The sequence below is a fragment of the Anguilla rostrata genome, chromosome 14 (genome assembly GCF_018555375.3).
Source record: "Anguilla rostrata isolate EN2019 chromosome 14, ASM1855537v3, whole genome shotgun sequence".
Classification (NCBI taxonomy): domain Eukaryota; kingdom Metazoa; phylum Chordata; class Actinopteri; order Anguilliformes; family Anguillidae; genus Anguilla; species Anguilla rostrata.
In genome coordinates, this window is record NC_057946.1 from 8,773,288 (window position 1) to 8,788,259 (window position 14,972).

General features: G+C 38.6%; 2 protein-coding genes across 13 annotated transcripts in view; both read right to left on the minus strand.

Moving 5' to 3' along the window:
- Positions 1–3,322, minus strand: part of fcho2 (FCH and mu domain containing endocytic adaptor 2) — a 55,443-nt gene extending 52,121 nt beyond the window's left edge. For 4 of the 11 annotated variants that reach the window (XM_064308987.1, XM_064308985.1, XM_064308989.1 and 1 more), the window contains exon 1: positions 3,107–3,322. In XM_064308987.1, coding sequence (XP_064165057.1) covers positions 3,107–3,139 — 33 coding nt within the window. In that variant the 5' untranslated portion in view covers positions 3,140–3,322. The remainder of the gene's footprint in view (positions 1–3,106) is intronic. The other 7 variants (XM_064308996.1, XM_064308993.1, XM_064308991.1 and 4 more) reach the window with 3 other exon arrangements.
- Positions 3,323–5,905: 2,583 nt separating this feature from the next.
- tnpo1 (transportin 1) overlaps positions 5,906–14,972 on the minus strand; it is a 45,228-nt gene continuing 36,161 nt past the window's right edge. The window contains exons 21-25 of one of the 2 annotated variants that reach the window (XM_064309109.1): positions 13,054–13,129; positions 11,208–11,307; positions 10,951–11,025; positions 10,433–10,577; positions 5,906–9,793 (exon numbers count right to left, since the gene is read on the minus strand). In XM_064309109.1, the coding sequence (XP_064165179.1) occupies positions 10,470–10,577; positions 10,951–11,025; positions 11,208–11,307; positions 13,054–13,129 (359 nt within the window). In that variant the 3' untranslated portion in view covers positions 5,906–9,793; positions 10,433–10,469. Of the gene's footprint in view, positions 9,794–10,432; positions 10,578–10,950; positions 11,026–11,207; positions 11,308–13,053; positions 13,130–14,972 lie in introns of those variants that run through there. The other variant, XR_010325552.1, reaches the window with a different exon arrangement.

Here is a 14,972-nt window from a genome sequence, read left to right on the forward strand (position 1 = left end):
GTATTGTGCACTTTAGACAGAGTAGCTTGTTATAAGCATTAGTTCTCCATTTAATTATGCCAGACACTGAAAGATTAATTGAACAGCCAAACCTTAATTAAGTTCAACCATAATCTTTATTAAATACAAGGCTAGGGGAACATTCAACAATTTTTTTTCTTTCAGAAAGGTGATGTTGCAGACGAATGTTAAGAAATGTAAAATCCCTGTTCAAAAGAAAAGTGGGACACAGTGTGTACCAAGGAACTGCACAGAGAAGCACTATAAACAATGCATACTGTTAATTAATTTAATTCTATTCAGAAAGCTGCATGCACAAAGTTAAAATGAAACACAATGCAGGAAGGACAACCCTTAGCCTAAATTGCTGCCCACAGCCTACTTCCTGGTTAAAACCAGCTAAGGACAGACAACGGAATTATACACGGAAATATGAATCTGATATGCTAGTAACAGTTCAAATTAAACAGATCAATTATAGTTTCTGGCTTCAAAATGAGGCCTCGAGTAATCAGAACAACAAAAAAGACATCGACCGCCCAGACAGAGCTTCTCATGAGACAGAGCGCTGTCTCTCATCATTGTGTCGGCCATGTTTGTTCAGCTGAGAGAGAAGCCTGTCAATGTTTGACGTTGTAGGCTAGAGCAGGAGTGTGCCGTGCATCTAAAGCACACAGCTGATCGGGGCTCTCGCGTACAGTCGCAGTCACTGGCCTCTCGGGCCAGAGCACAACAAAGAGTGATTTCAGACCGATGCTCTCAGGACACAACACACATCTCTACACAGCGCCTGCCTCTTCACGTCCATTTCAGCATCCGGAGATCTCCGTGATGCCACTTTCACCTCACGTAGAGCACGGTTATCACTGACAGGATCAGTGTTTTCAAATACTGAGCAAAGAAGAGCACCAGCAGAGCAAAGAGCTGGATCAAAATGAATCCACTCACTGAAAGGGCTATTCAACCGTATCCAACTCTATGGCTAAAGACATTTCAAGAGCTAAATCTGTACTTCCATGTAGGCCTGCACAGTAAAAATTTCAGAGTTAATTCAGTCCAACAGTGATAGAATGTACTCTGTCAGAGTAAAATATAACCTACTTCATCAAGAGGATCAGAAATGATTTTTTCAGTGTCACTCGAAAAGCGGAGACGACTTGCCATGTTGCCAAATGAAAAAAACTGAAACAACAAATTTCTCAAGAGATCTATTTCGCTTCTAAGAGATCACTTATTTTGTGTACCATACAGTACATATTTATGTAGAACACAGGACCAATTTTTTAAAAGTCCCCTTTCCTTTAGAATCTTTTAATCCAGGTTATTTTTTCCTCACAATTGGGCCCATGTGTATGTGTAAGAAATTGATACAGATGGCATAGAACAAGAGTCATAATATTCAAGGCATACTCAAGCCCAGTCAATATAAAGGCACCTGAGGCATATACTGATTGAGTAATCAAAACTTGAACGGCCTTCAGCTCTATTGGTGATTCTGAATGCATTTTTAAGCATTCAAGTAGAATTACTTCCATGCACAAACACACACATTTAATAAATATTTTTATAGGCTATACAAAGTAAATGAACTTAGTGTGCAGTGCAAAAGAATACTGCACTCAAAATAAATAAATAAATAAACAAACACTCTCCTTAGCCTACATTGTCAAAAGATACCACTTTCTGCACAGGTGTAAATTCTTTCAACTGGCCTCACATATCGGAATTGATAATAATGAAGACAAGGAAGAAAAACGGTAACATTCTTCTTTTTTTAAATCCCCATTTTTAAAGTGTGTATTAAATGTTTAAAAGCACAATGCAATGGTGCCATACTTAAGTTTATTGGATGAAGAAAACATTTACAATTATTTTGTGACTCCACAAGAACTGTTGATTTCACTACAAAAGAGCAGGTTAAAGCATGTCCAGAAAAAGTAGTCTATTAGGACGGGGACAGCAAGAAAACCCAAGAAAAAAGACAAAAAAGGAGGGAGAAAGTAGGATACAGTCTCATTAACTTGTAACTGCACGATAACGTTTGTGAACAGTACATTTATGTGATCTAACATCAATCACTCATATACACGGTGTGCTGGGAGTGATTTAACTGGCTAATTTTTTTCTTCAGTCGAATTGCTATGGCCTTAACCACACTGTCACATACATATCATATGCAATGTTATACATTTACAGCCCGGCTGTACCCTGTTACAGTGTTAGCTATGTCCTGCTGGCTTTAGCTAGCAATTGTTAACCACGATGAAAAAGAAACAATAGTTTAAATGAGTTACATCAGAGGAGAGGCACAAACTGCAGCGTATGAATTAGGTTTCACAAGCACGTCTCCCGAGTACTCGTTTGTTTATAGTTAACGTATTTATTATGTATTTAGCTAGACTATGGAAACTGCTTTTCTAGCATGCTAGTATGTTAGCGAAATATCTTTATAGCTTACAACCAAAATAAAGCTGTGAGAACAGCCACGTCTGGACTCAGCTGGCCTATGAGGTGGTTTATTGTACAGGCTTCCACAATGCGTACACCAACATATTGCAGGAATGTGAAACCATCGCCTTTTGCAGGACACTAATTGCGTAATGACACAAACATAAACTCAGAAAGCAAACAATCTCCTCTAGAAAAACTCTGGAAACCTTCATACGTATCTGGCATCTCATTCTAACTTAATTACGGAAGAAAAGTGACGCACACAACTCATTGAGTGACAACAAAAACGGCCAATGACGTTCGTAGATAATACCAGAAACATTCCAAGACAGTGGACAAGACCCAATTAACTGAGGGAAGGCGGTTTCCATTTGGTTACTCATGCTAGATAGAGTTTACTGAGGCCCAATCCCCAGGGTAGCATAATGGTATTTGCCGAAAAAAGTAGCGGGGGATACGGGGTAACACATCGAGTTCACTCTAGCCTCCTTGTCCTTGTCAGTAAGAGTTAATACTTCTCATATAACCATTTAAAGAGAAGAGAAAAATTATTCCCATAAACCTTTGTAACATGCAATCGTAAAATGGGAGGAGATATGTGCTAACAACTGGTGTTCTAGCTAGCTAATGACAATAAGTAAATGCAATAACATACCCAGAAATTTTCAACGAAATGGGCCGTTATCATCTTGGCTTCTTCTTTGTCGTTGAAGTAACACGTCTCTTAATATAAATTTTATTTCACTTGACACAGTTGGATCGTCGTCCTCCCCCCGTTTCTGTTGTGTCTGCTTTTTTTTCTCTTTTTTTCCTCTTCACTCCCTTCCTCCCTCCCCACCTTCAGCTTCGGATTCAGACTCCACCTCTTTCAGTCCTTGTGAGTTCAGTGGACTGCAAGTACTCCTACAAAACTCGGCGTGAGGCAAGTGCAGAAATAGCGCCACCCACGGCGAGTATAATAGCGAAAAATTGAATATAATCTTCCATAAATCGCTTCAAGACCATCTTCCCAGTATCACTGACGGCGGTAGCGTTAGTCAGTGATCACGGAATGTTATTTAGAATGTCCTTCCTTCGCTTTCTCGCATTGTCAGAATGACAATATAACGTACGGAAATCATTTGTATACAAATGTATGTTATACTGTACAATGACAATCGGACGGTGCATGTCTCTACCACCCTTTCAGTTGCCAAAGCAGCCGTAAAGTCTAGATAATCATTTCGTCCTTGTCCCATAGTCAATACAGTTGAATTTCATACGCTATTAAAACTATAAGGCGATGCTGCTCATATTTTTGGACATTTACTGTCATTCACTGTGCTCTTTCATTGGTTTTAGTTCCGTGATATTCGTATAGAATATTGCCATGATTTCTTCGTGAGTAATAGTGAACAAGATTTTAAGCCAAAAAATAAAGTACGAATGCTTACTCCTGTCAGCTCTTTGCACTGGTGTAAAATGGTAGAACTTATATTCATGCAAATACTATGAAATAGAAACTGATTGTTTGTACTTTTGTCTCATGCATAATTTCAAAGCCAAATGCCATGTAGCAAAAATAACACATTTCGCTGTACCGTCACCATACCTTTGGTGGGCACTGTATAACGAACAATTAGTTGATGCAGTGGTCAAATGATGCACAATTTACTGGAATTAGGCTGACCTGATATATAAAGTCAGTTGCAACAAAAACATTATAGTCAAATTACAATTTTAGCAATTGCATTACACTTTAGCATGTCAAATATTGGACATCTGATTGGTCATTAGTTCATCCCTCAGGTTTGAATCTCCATGGCCTTTTTGCTGGCCCTAGATGATCTTTAGATATGTATAAACCTGCATCTTCTACCTTAGCACTACAAGCCATCTTTAACAAATATGAAAATGGTACTAAATCTTAAGTACACATTTTCTGAAGCACACACATGCATTTGATTTCTTCAACTTTCATCAGCATTTTAGACATGCCTTGGGTTACATTTTCTGGTATTTGTTCCAAGGCAGCTCCGAGTGATTCCTGGCATAGCACATCATGTACCAGCATGAAAATGAGCCCTGATTTACGTCTTTAAAATGAAACGCTGAATGATTCAGAGTCTGCCATGGACATAATTCAATGCTTTTCTTTTGGATGCATCCTGTCCATGAATGGCCTTACATGTAAAATGATGGGCATCTGCAACCCTACCCCTTATCTAGTCTTATTGTTACCTTGAACTAAACCCCAGCATCTGAGAGCATGAATGCCCAAATGCCAGGCAAGTTTGTAGAATGCATTAGCAGTACACAGCACACATACTACATTTGTCAGGTACTAGACTACATGGACTCCACTTATGAGACCACATACTTACCATTAGTGCCCTTTTCACAGAGGCCCTGATCAGAAGCACTGTAAAATGCATGACTCCGATGCTTTCAGAATATGCCTGTATGCAGAATGTAGATGCAGAATTGTGTGCATGGCATTTCTACACTTTCAGAACTTGGTTGTCTCTTGTTTTAGTTATGCAAATGCCAAAGTAAATTACTGTAGAGCACCAAGTACATTTGTAGCTGGTAGAATTTCTACTTTTGGTTAGTGATTTGACGCAGTTCTGTTGAGTAACGGTTAATAGGTATATGTTTTCTAAGGGGTCGGTTTAACCAGCACTCAGTCATCTCAAGGGCATTTAGGCAACATAAGGATTTCTCATTAGGTTTGGAGATTCTTGTATACAATTTGGCCAGTGAGTCCCTGAAATTACCCGACACTAATCCAAGTGGAAATGTTATGTGAAAGGCTTCTAGAAGATCTAACCACACAAAGCTGAATCCTCTCCACGCATACTGGCCTGCTAAGAAAAAAAATGGCGCTTGATGGAAGATTGCGGTAATTCTGACTGCATATCCACCATGTATTATTTAGAGCAATTTTTGTGCAACACTGCTCTCCTAACTGTGAACAAAGTGAATGGTCATCCTTTTTCATGGATGTTTTCGGAAAAATAGATTCCGACCAAAATGTCAGGCAACTGGTTTGGTGCTGCGCCCTTAACATCAACCTTATTCACAAGTTTTAGCTGTGCCTTTTCAATCTTTTTGCCCAATGGCTATCCATCGTTCTTTGGGTGTTAAATGATTAGAAAAGAGCAGAAACAGGTGTACAAATCAGTAACTGAATGTGTAAATTGATAAACTGAAGTTTTTTTTTTCCCCCCAGTGAATACAGGGTTCCATCGACCCATCATGAAATACAGTGGAACTTGGTGTGCGTGTATGTATAGCTGTAATGGCAATAACACTTGTAGGGTTAAGTAATTTGTTTTCTGTAGCACAAGGATTGAGTTCACCAATCATTTAATTCAAATCCACACATAACTTCAGTGTTTCTGTTGGATACGGGAAAGGCAGTAACATAACCTCTGCTCCATTTCCCTGTGGCAGGAGCAATAAGAGACACGCCTTTATGTAAACAATTTATTTTCAACAATGTACATATCCAAGCAGTGATTAACATTCACATCTATCACTACATCATACAAATGTCATTACAAAATTACTACAGTACAATATATATTCTTTGCATGATCCAAAATATTTGGTGGCCCCAAAATTTTTTTTTCCTTAAAATTCAGCAGCTTATCAAAAAATTAAAACCATATTACTATTCAAAATGAAGTTCTCTCATGTTAGCGAAAGTGTGAAGGCAGACTTCAAGAAATACTAGTCAAGTATACACAGCTAGAGAAGATTGCTGGAGGATGTTTTTGAAGGAAACATTCTAACATTACAGTAGTTGGTGCTGTATTAGGAAACTTGGATGCGTTTCATAAAGCTTTTTTATTCAAGCTCTTTTCCTAAGAAAAGCCTCTTCTTCAACCCCAATTCTAATCATACGAGAGAAAATGAGCTCAATGTGCAATGTGCATTTTCTCCTAACTAGCCAATACGATTCCCAGTTAAACTATCCAGCTGATTTTCAAGGCATCAAAGTAAATACTGCACTTTAAAAAAAAAAAAAAAAAAAAAAAAAAGGAGCCAAAGTCACTATACCCTCAGCTAAATTGTGCCAGACTGATTTATTCAGCTGATATTTTCCCCACCTTACGACTTGTATTTTAGTAATCGTATTATTTTATCTCAACACCCACACTGTAAAACAAAGGGTGTTCTCTTTAGTGCCATTTGGCATTTTCCTGTCTACTACAGTCAGTCATAAAAGTTAGTCAAGACATTATTCTCACTTTTCCCTGAGACAGGAAAGTTTTTTGAAATTTAACACCCATGTAAATTTTCTATTCAGGGTTGAACAGGAGTTGCTTTATATTCTATTACTGTTAGAGTCCTTCATAAGGGAAGCTCAAATGGAGAAGGCATACATATAAAAAAATAACAGTAAACACGGACCTCCTGAGGTTTCTACAACAAAAAAATATTCAAGTAGAAAACTACGTGATCACTTAGCAGCGGCCATATCTGTAAGACAGGACACCAACAGCATTTTATTCAGTGTGATAGTAGCAGACAAATTAAGCCGTGCTTTTAGCATGCCAAACAGCTGGAATGTGACAAGACAAAAGTATCACAACTTTAGAAACATTCACGCAGCACAGAAAACATGAAAACCACAGAAAACGGCGCTTCATATATCCCATGATGTTTATATATTTTTTGTTTTGCCTTTACACTGTCCATTCTTTCAAGTGTTTCATTACCTAAGGCAGATAAAATGTGAGTTTAAAATAAATAACAATAAATACTCAAGTCGACTAATTTTAGTCTCAAATACACGGAAATTAGCATTTTGTAATGCATCATTCCTTTTTTTCCTTATTCCCCCACCTGATGTAAATTTCAATGATACAAAATAGTCTGTAATCGATTTAAATCTACTCAGGCTTTGATTGCACTTATCCAAACAGCCATGAAAACCCTACTTTTAAGTGGCAGCTTCCACTTGGACCATGACTCATTAGAAAGAGGGAATTCGGGTTTACATTTTGTCATCTGATTCCAATGGTGTATGGTAAGTACACTATTCATTCACTAGTCATAGTGGAGATGAAGAGGAGGTCAAATAACATGGCCACACACAACAAACAGGTGTATGTCTATGAATACTAGTATGTTTCAGAATTACATTTTGCCTCTATATTTGCTAAAATACAGGATTTACCAGTGGCTGGTGGAGGCAAAATGTCTTGAAAGATGAGAAAAATGAGGAATGTGGGGGGAAGCATGCTCCCATGCACTCGAAAGCATATTTCTTCAAAATAAAAGGAGAAATATTCCCTTAAGAATCCAAACACACATGCACAAACACGCATACACACACACACACACACACGCACACACGCACACACACACGCTTAGGCTAACATAGTCAGTGCAACAGGATATGCCACTCACCACGAACACACAGAATGGGAACATGCAAAGACAGAGGAATCGGACTTGAGTGTTAGCATGGGACACCTATCAGTTTGCAGGAGGCTGCTATGGCTTTAGAGGTGTATGCATGTACTTAGGTATGCCATTTTTTTGACATATCTGTGTGCCTTAAGGAGGACAATTGCAGGCCACACTCTGGCCAGCAGAGCAATTTAAATGGTTGGCGAAACCCCAACCCATATTCATCATGGGATACAGTCAGACAATACAAGAATTCAAGACTTGCACTTTTGCAGAATCAAAAAACAAAACACACAAGTACCAGATCTATTTTGTCCCAAGTTCACAGTATTAAACAGTATAACAAAATACACATTAGGGTCAGGGGAAAGGGTAAATAAACATGGGGATACTCTCACAACATGGACTGAAAAAGTTGAGAAGTCAATAAGCCAAATATGTCATGGAGGATAGTAGTCCACCTTCTTCTACATAGTACCCATTCATCTACTTAGGGTAGTAAGGGCCACCAACATGCGTGGATCAAGTTTCTGAGTACCCTGCTTATTACATTACAATAAAAATTATAATAAGCATCTTAAAAGATCATGCTTTGAACAAGAAAATAATAATAAAATGAAAATAATGTTGAGTGGGGATTGACCACCAAGAACAGCGAACAGACTTTGAGCATTGTCCTTAGGTCGACGCCTAATGTTCAACAAAGCCCTTGACAGTTCTCTTTACCACACAGCTTGTTATAGTCTCAAGAAAGTCTGGTATTATTCACTAGTATATGTCCATGCAGAAAGCACATCACATTGACAGCACAGAAGCAAAGTTTGCACAGGTAAATCGGCTTCCCAGCACTGTGCAGGTTTACAGACACTTATCAACCTTAGTCCTAGGCTATTTCCTACAGATATAGGCCTTACTGGAACTACTGTACTTAAACCTATCCTTAACAGAAATCAGGAGCTCTACTGCAAAAGAAAAAAGAAATGAGTTGTAGAATCTTAACACAGGGCTATGCAACACAAACCCAGTGCAACACATTACTGTAGATGTATTCCATCCCCACTTTGATGCAAGCATGCTACTTTTCTTTTAAGACGACTTTCCACCACAACAAATAAAATCAAATGCACTTGCGTGACATTTGTCAAGCTGTATGCGTCGACAGCCTCTGACCTGGCTAACAAAATGTTCAGGTGTCTGCGTTGTGTGAAACTCGATTTTCTGTTGGTTGGTTCAATTGTGACGATATGAAGATGGGTTTGATTCCCATGATATGCTGAAATAGAGACGTGACTGGTTTACAGGCTCTGTTGATTAGACTGTCTGTCTTTAATATGACAGTTTTAGCGTTTACTTAACCATCATGTACTGCTCTTTGTTTGCTAGCAATTGTCCACTGAAGACACATAACAGTTAGCTGAGACCATTGCTTCATTGTGAATTCTTCATTTACATGCAATTGTCTAGTTTTACTCCATGCCTATGTCCTTACTGTAAGCTCTGACTGATACTTAAAGATTTAGTAGCCTCATCTTAAACCTCTTTCACAGACATTTTTTTCTTTCTGTGCACCCCCCATTAAGTTTAAACCCAGTATTTTACTTTAAAAAAAAGAGGATTCCCAGAGGTTTGCTTCCTTTTTTTGCCTTACAGATTTCTACACAGATTTGCCCTAGAACTGGATGAAAATAATCCGTGTTTACTTCTTAACATCTGATTGAGCTTTGAAGATTAATTTTTTCCTCCCTCGAAATTGGCCGGGTGATTTTCTGTCACACCTGTGTGTAAACAGTGCCGCGGCTAACACCTCCCTCCCACCCCGCCCAGAGGGGCGTGGACAGCTCCGAGTCCCCCCACCCCCACTGGTCTACCCTTCCCCCAAGTAAAGGGTAACATTTTCCCTGGGTCTAGAGGCTCCCCGTTGTCTCCCATAGTGTATAACCTAGGAAAAGAAAGGAACAGAAATTAGATTATTTATTATTACTATAATTATTGAAGACTGACTGGACCAGCGGGGGGGGGGGGGGTTTTATTGACTCCACTGACGCCATAAAAAACATGTTTTCACGTGGCACTTCCTGTTCAGTTCCAGTTGGGCACAGGTTATTTACACAACTGGAACAGACAGCAGAAACATTTTGCTTTGCTTTGAAGCAAATCCCACAGATGGACTTAATAAAGGACGTTTTGGGGGAGAGGACATGGATTAGTCTATATCAGACATTCCTGTCATTCCGTCCTGACAGATATTCTTTGTAGCAGAAGCCTAAACAGCCCAAAAATTTGAAGGTATGAACTCCAGTCAGCTTGAGTCAAAATAAAGGCCAAATGGAAATCAGCCTTGAATAAGCGAAGCCAAGGCTTTCGAGCACTTGCGCACAGCGGGCCTTTGCAATATGCAGGTAGTTAGACATGGCTGACATTTGGGCTTTCTGAGCAATGAGCCAATGGGCTTCCAGCGTGGTCCGAAGTTCTTCATGTCTTATCCAGGGGGTCATTTTTAGACAAATGATGAGGGCACAGACGCGTTCATTGACCAATAAAAGAAATTACACAGCAAATGATGGTGCAGTGAACTTACCCCCAAGACAGGCCTATTCTGGCTGACTGCGAGTGGTTTACACTCCATAAAAGGCGGCCAGGCGCTCTTTTAAGGGCAGAGGGAACTGGTCTGCGAATCTCCTCCAATTCTCATCTCCCACCTGGTTCTTAAATCCATGGAGGATCTGAAATAACACACATCATTTCAGAATTCCCTTCCACGCCAACACACAGTGCAGGGAAATCTGCCAAGCTCTACAGGGTGCGACTGGGCTCAGAAGAGCATGCCTCTCCCACTTTTAAGTCAAGATTTATCAAGCATTCTTTCATTACACTTTCCTGGGTGAGTAGGCCTAAAAAATGAATCGTTCAACTTTGTTCTTGCGTTCCTATTTTAGACTCAAAAAGAATTCAGTTTGTCGAAGAGATTGCGAAGCGCTTCCTATTAATTTTATTTCTGTTTTATAAGCACAGAAGCATATTTTACTGCCTTTGCACATGACGGGAACTAACGTCTATCCTGACCACAACAGGCATATTCCAAAGGACCGTCTTTACCTTGCAGAACATGTCTCGTAGATCGTCTTTTGGATTGACCCATGAGGCCACTGCGTCACAGAAAAATATAAAGTCCTGGGGAGGGAAAGAAAAACCCATAGATTTGAACAAGAAGTCCGGCGCTTTCCATTCATGAGCTCGCTGGAAAAATACATATGATCTGCACTCGGCTAGCGCTCCTAAGGGTGACCCTTGACCCACAGTCACATACAGGGTGCGCGGGGAGGTAATGCAGAAAGACAAATAGGGAGCATCACCTGAACCACACCTCCCGGATTGACACTGATCATAGTGCAGATTCCTCGAAAAGCAGAATCTTTCTCCTCATTGTCTCTTATGTTGCGTAGAGAGGTGCACCTGCCAATGGGAACACACGCCTTTACACTAAGGAAATCCCCACGCGTCATGACAGCAAATGCTCTACAACTTTACAGCCAGCATAATATCCCATAAATATTTCAATAATTATACAGCAGTGCATCCTGTAGTTATGCAAGTCATTCTAGAACTTCATTTTAGTTGTAACAGTACAGCCTTAAGGCTCTTCAATTGCTTTATCAAGAAGGTCAAAATTATGTTATCTAGAATTCTAAAATATAATTACAAGTCATACACTTACAGCTAAAACATATTACACTACAGTAGTAATTTCAAGCAAACCATGAATTGTTCCTGAGAAGTATGCAACAGTAGAACCTCTGAGATACAAACATTAAGAATGGAGGTTGTGGGCACTGGACCAATCAAAAAGCACCAGTTTTAATCTGCATCCTTATTTTATCCTTCATTTTTATTTCATTTCTCAAGCCTTATTTTTTTTAAGGCTCTTTGTATGCCTGTTATAGCTGTAAACCGAAACCTCTTGTCTAGTTTTGGGATTACACCTCCCTCCTGGATAACATGCCTTCTAATAAGAAGCAGATTTTGGTTAATTCACTCTGAGAGATGGTTTCAAATTTACCGTGATGCTCATATTTTGCATTTCCAGCTTTAACATACGTGAACTGTGACTCCTTTTCAATTAATACTGTCTTTTATGTTAGGAATAATAGCAAGGATAATACAAGCATCTTATAATAAAAATCTTGAAGACATTACTGCATCTGCTACTGATCACACCTTGTTCTGTTGACTGGTCAGACCATAAAAGAGGTTCATTTCTCTGAGGTTCTACTGTATCTAAAATGCTATCATTTTCAAGTGTGAACATGTGCATTTAATTGGTATTTGAGATGTAGTTGTCCAGCATGTATCAAATACAGCATATAAGGCCAATGACAAGTACCATTTTAAAAAAGCTTTAAGACTATGATAAGGGGGAAATGAAGCTACAATGTTTAACAGTGGATCTGCACCTCCAATCTTGTTTCATTATTAATAAACTACACCTACAATATACATACTCTATGTTATTTTTCAGATCATTAGTACAAGGGGGGAAACTGTTTTGTGTATCTAGGTTGAAATTCATTAACTTTTATGGACTACAACAGTACCCAGCATACATTTTGAACACATGCACAATAAGTAGAAGGCAAAGAAAAGAAAAACTCTCTCAGTTCAAAGCTGGCTAGACCTACTGTATGAGAACATTTGTTATTACGCTCAAAGAACATTAACCTTTAAGATAAACACATTTAACAAAGATGTTTACTAATAGCACCTTATGTAACCAATGTCTTTTTAATATTACCATAAGGAGGTTTGGAACATTCTGGAATAGAGGCATGCATTTGGATAGACTGTTCTTTTGGACTGGTAATGCTTTATTTTTTTGGCATATTAACAAGCCTTTTTCGAACCAGCAAGCATGTGACAATCTTATCCCATGCACTAATTAGTTGTTAGCGACAATAAACGACGACAAAAAATGAAAATAAATAAATCAATATATAATACATGAAGGTGCTACTAAGGAAAAATCACAAGACCTAAAAAGGACAGGATTAGTCACATGGTTGGCAATGATTAAGGACTGTGATTTTAAGAAACAGAAAATTGTTCTTTCAGAGTGAAAGACAGCGAGAGAGGGGAAGAGAGAAAGAAAGAGAGAGTGCAGAGCGAAGAGGAAATGAATTAAATAAAAGATTGAATAATACACACCAGGGTCTTATAAACTGCTGTAGCATGGGAGCCACCTCTTGAGGACAAACGTAACCAAGACGACCAATTGTTATTGCTAAGGTAACGCAATCACGGTTATACACCACCAAACGCCAACCAAGACATGAGCAAATGAGGGGGAGGAGAAAAAATAAAGAAAAAACAACAAATAACTCAGAAACAGAAATCAACAGAATCTGTGTATGATAATAAACATAAGATTTCACTAGTGCTGATCATTATTACCCCCAGACTAATGGGGATGTAAAATATGATACTCTAAAACAAACAAAACGTTTAAGGGAGAACACCTGAAAACGCAATGCAGCCAAAGGCAAATGCCAGTTACTTGAAAAAATGCTCGGAACATGAAACAAAGTTAAACTAAAAACTGCCACCATCTTTCTTGCTCCTTTTATTAAAAAATAATCAAAATCCTTTTTTGGTAAAAATCAAACATGTTGCAAAAGCAAAAAAGTTAAAGAGTAGTCATTATCATTTGCAAAAATGGAGCAAAGCTTCTAAAACAAGAAAAAGTTGATCTGACCAGTACTATTGAGCTTTCTGAGTTTTCTCCCTTAAACTCACAAAAAGGTTAATCTTACTTAAGAAAAAAGAAATGGTTTAAAGATTACTCCAAGCCAACTACATGGAGAACACTAGATTCCAGCAGATTCTTATGAAGCAGAGGAGGGAGACCTAAGTTTAAGAGACACAAACTATGCAACATTCTCATTAAAACAGGCATTTATGAACAATCCAATGAAACATGCAGAAAGCAGATGAATGCTCATTAGAAACGGGTTCACTGCAGGATACTCTGATTCGCTGCAGCAATGCAAGCTGCTGCTTTGCAATTCACGTTCTGGAATCATTTCAGTTCAATTGCCTTTACGATGCAATTTCAGTTAAAGTCATTGCACTCAAAAGGGTGGGTTAAACTGGTTATAAAAGTGCTCAGTTCAGAGATGTAACCAAAATGACATTGTCAAGTTGGAACACTGCATTACTAGTAGTAGGCAGGCACGTATGTTTTTACATTAATAAGAGCAATGGCAATCCACCCATGCATAAAGTCTCCAATGTTTGACTATAATGTGCTCATCTCTCTCCTCTGGTTGGAATGCATTACACTCCATGCGTTATTAAAGACCAGATATCCTGCATTAAACATTTGCCATCCTTAACTAAACAACATTCAACATCTATTTGCAGATATGCATTCACATTTAAAACAGTAACTTAAACAACAAATAAATAAATTGACAAACAAACAGGAACACATCTAGAATGCTCTACAATTTCCCTAAGAGTTAGTCAAAAGTGCTATTACACTTCACCCTTATTGTTTGGACACTGCACCTGAGGATTAGAGATGGCCATTTTGGCTCATCGATGCAGTTTCCTCTTATGGCTTTGTAATAAGAGTGAATAGAAGAAAATAATCCTAGATATAGGTGCTATATAGGCTACTTTTCTCACAACCATGAAAATGATTTGGATTTGCTTGTTCTAACAGCAGTACTTTTTTCTCAATGTTCTTAAACATTTATAGTTTAATAGGAAGAGGGGAAAAATAACAATCTACTTTGCCAATCAATAACAACTAATTTAGAACTATTGATCTCAGTCTACACTTTCATCTAAAAAAAAAAAGCTTCTCTCTAATGCTTCATTCTTCAAAACTTTACTCTAGCTGAATTCTAGCTACATGAAGGCATACAGAATCAATCCAGCTCTGTTAATGCCAAGGCTGTACAATTACAAGCTTTGTTCGGTATTGATACGTAAAATGAAGTAGGCTATACGTAATTAAAAGGCGATCTGGTCCGGGTTGTCGTCTCATTTCCCTTTAGGAACAGACTGCGAGAAGCGATCTGTTAAGGTGGCGGCAGCGCACCCACGAAGGCCAGGAACCG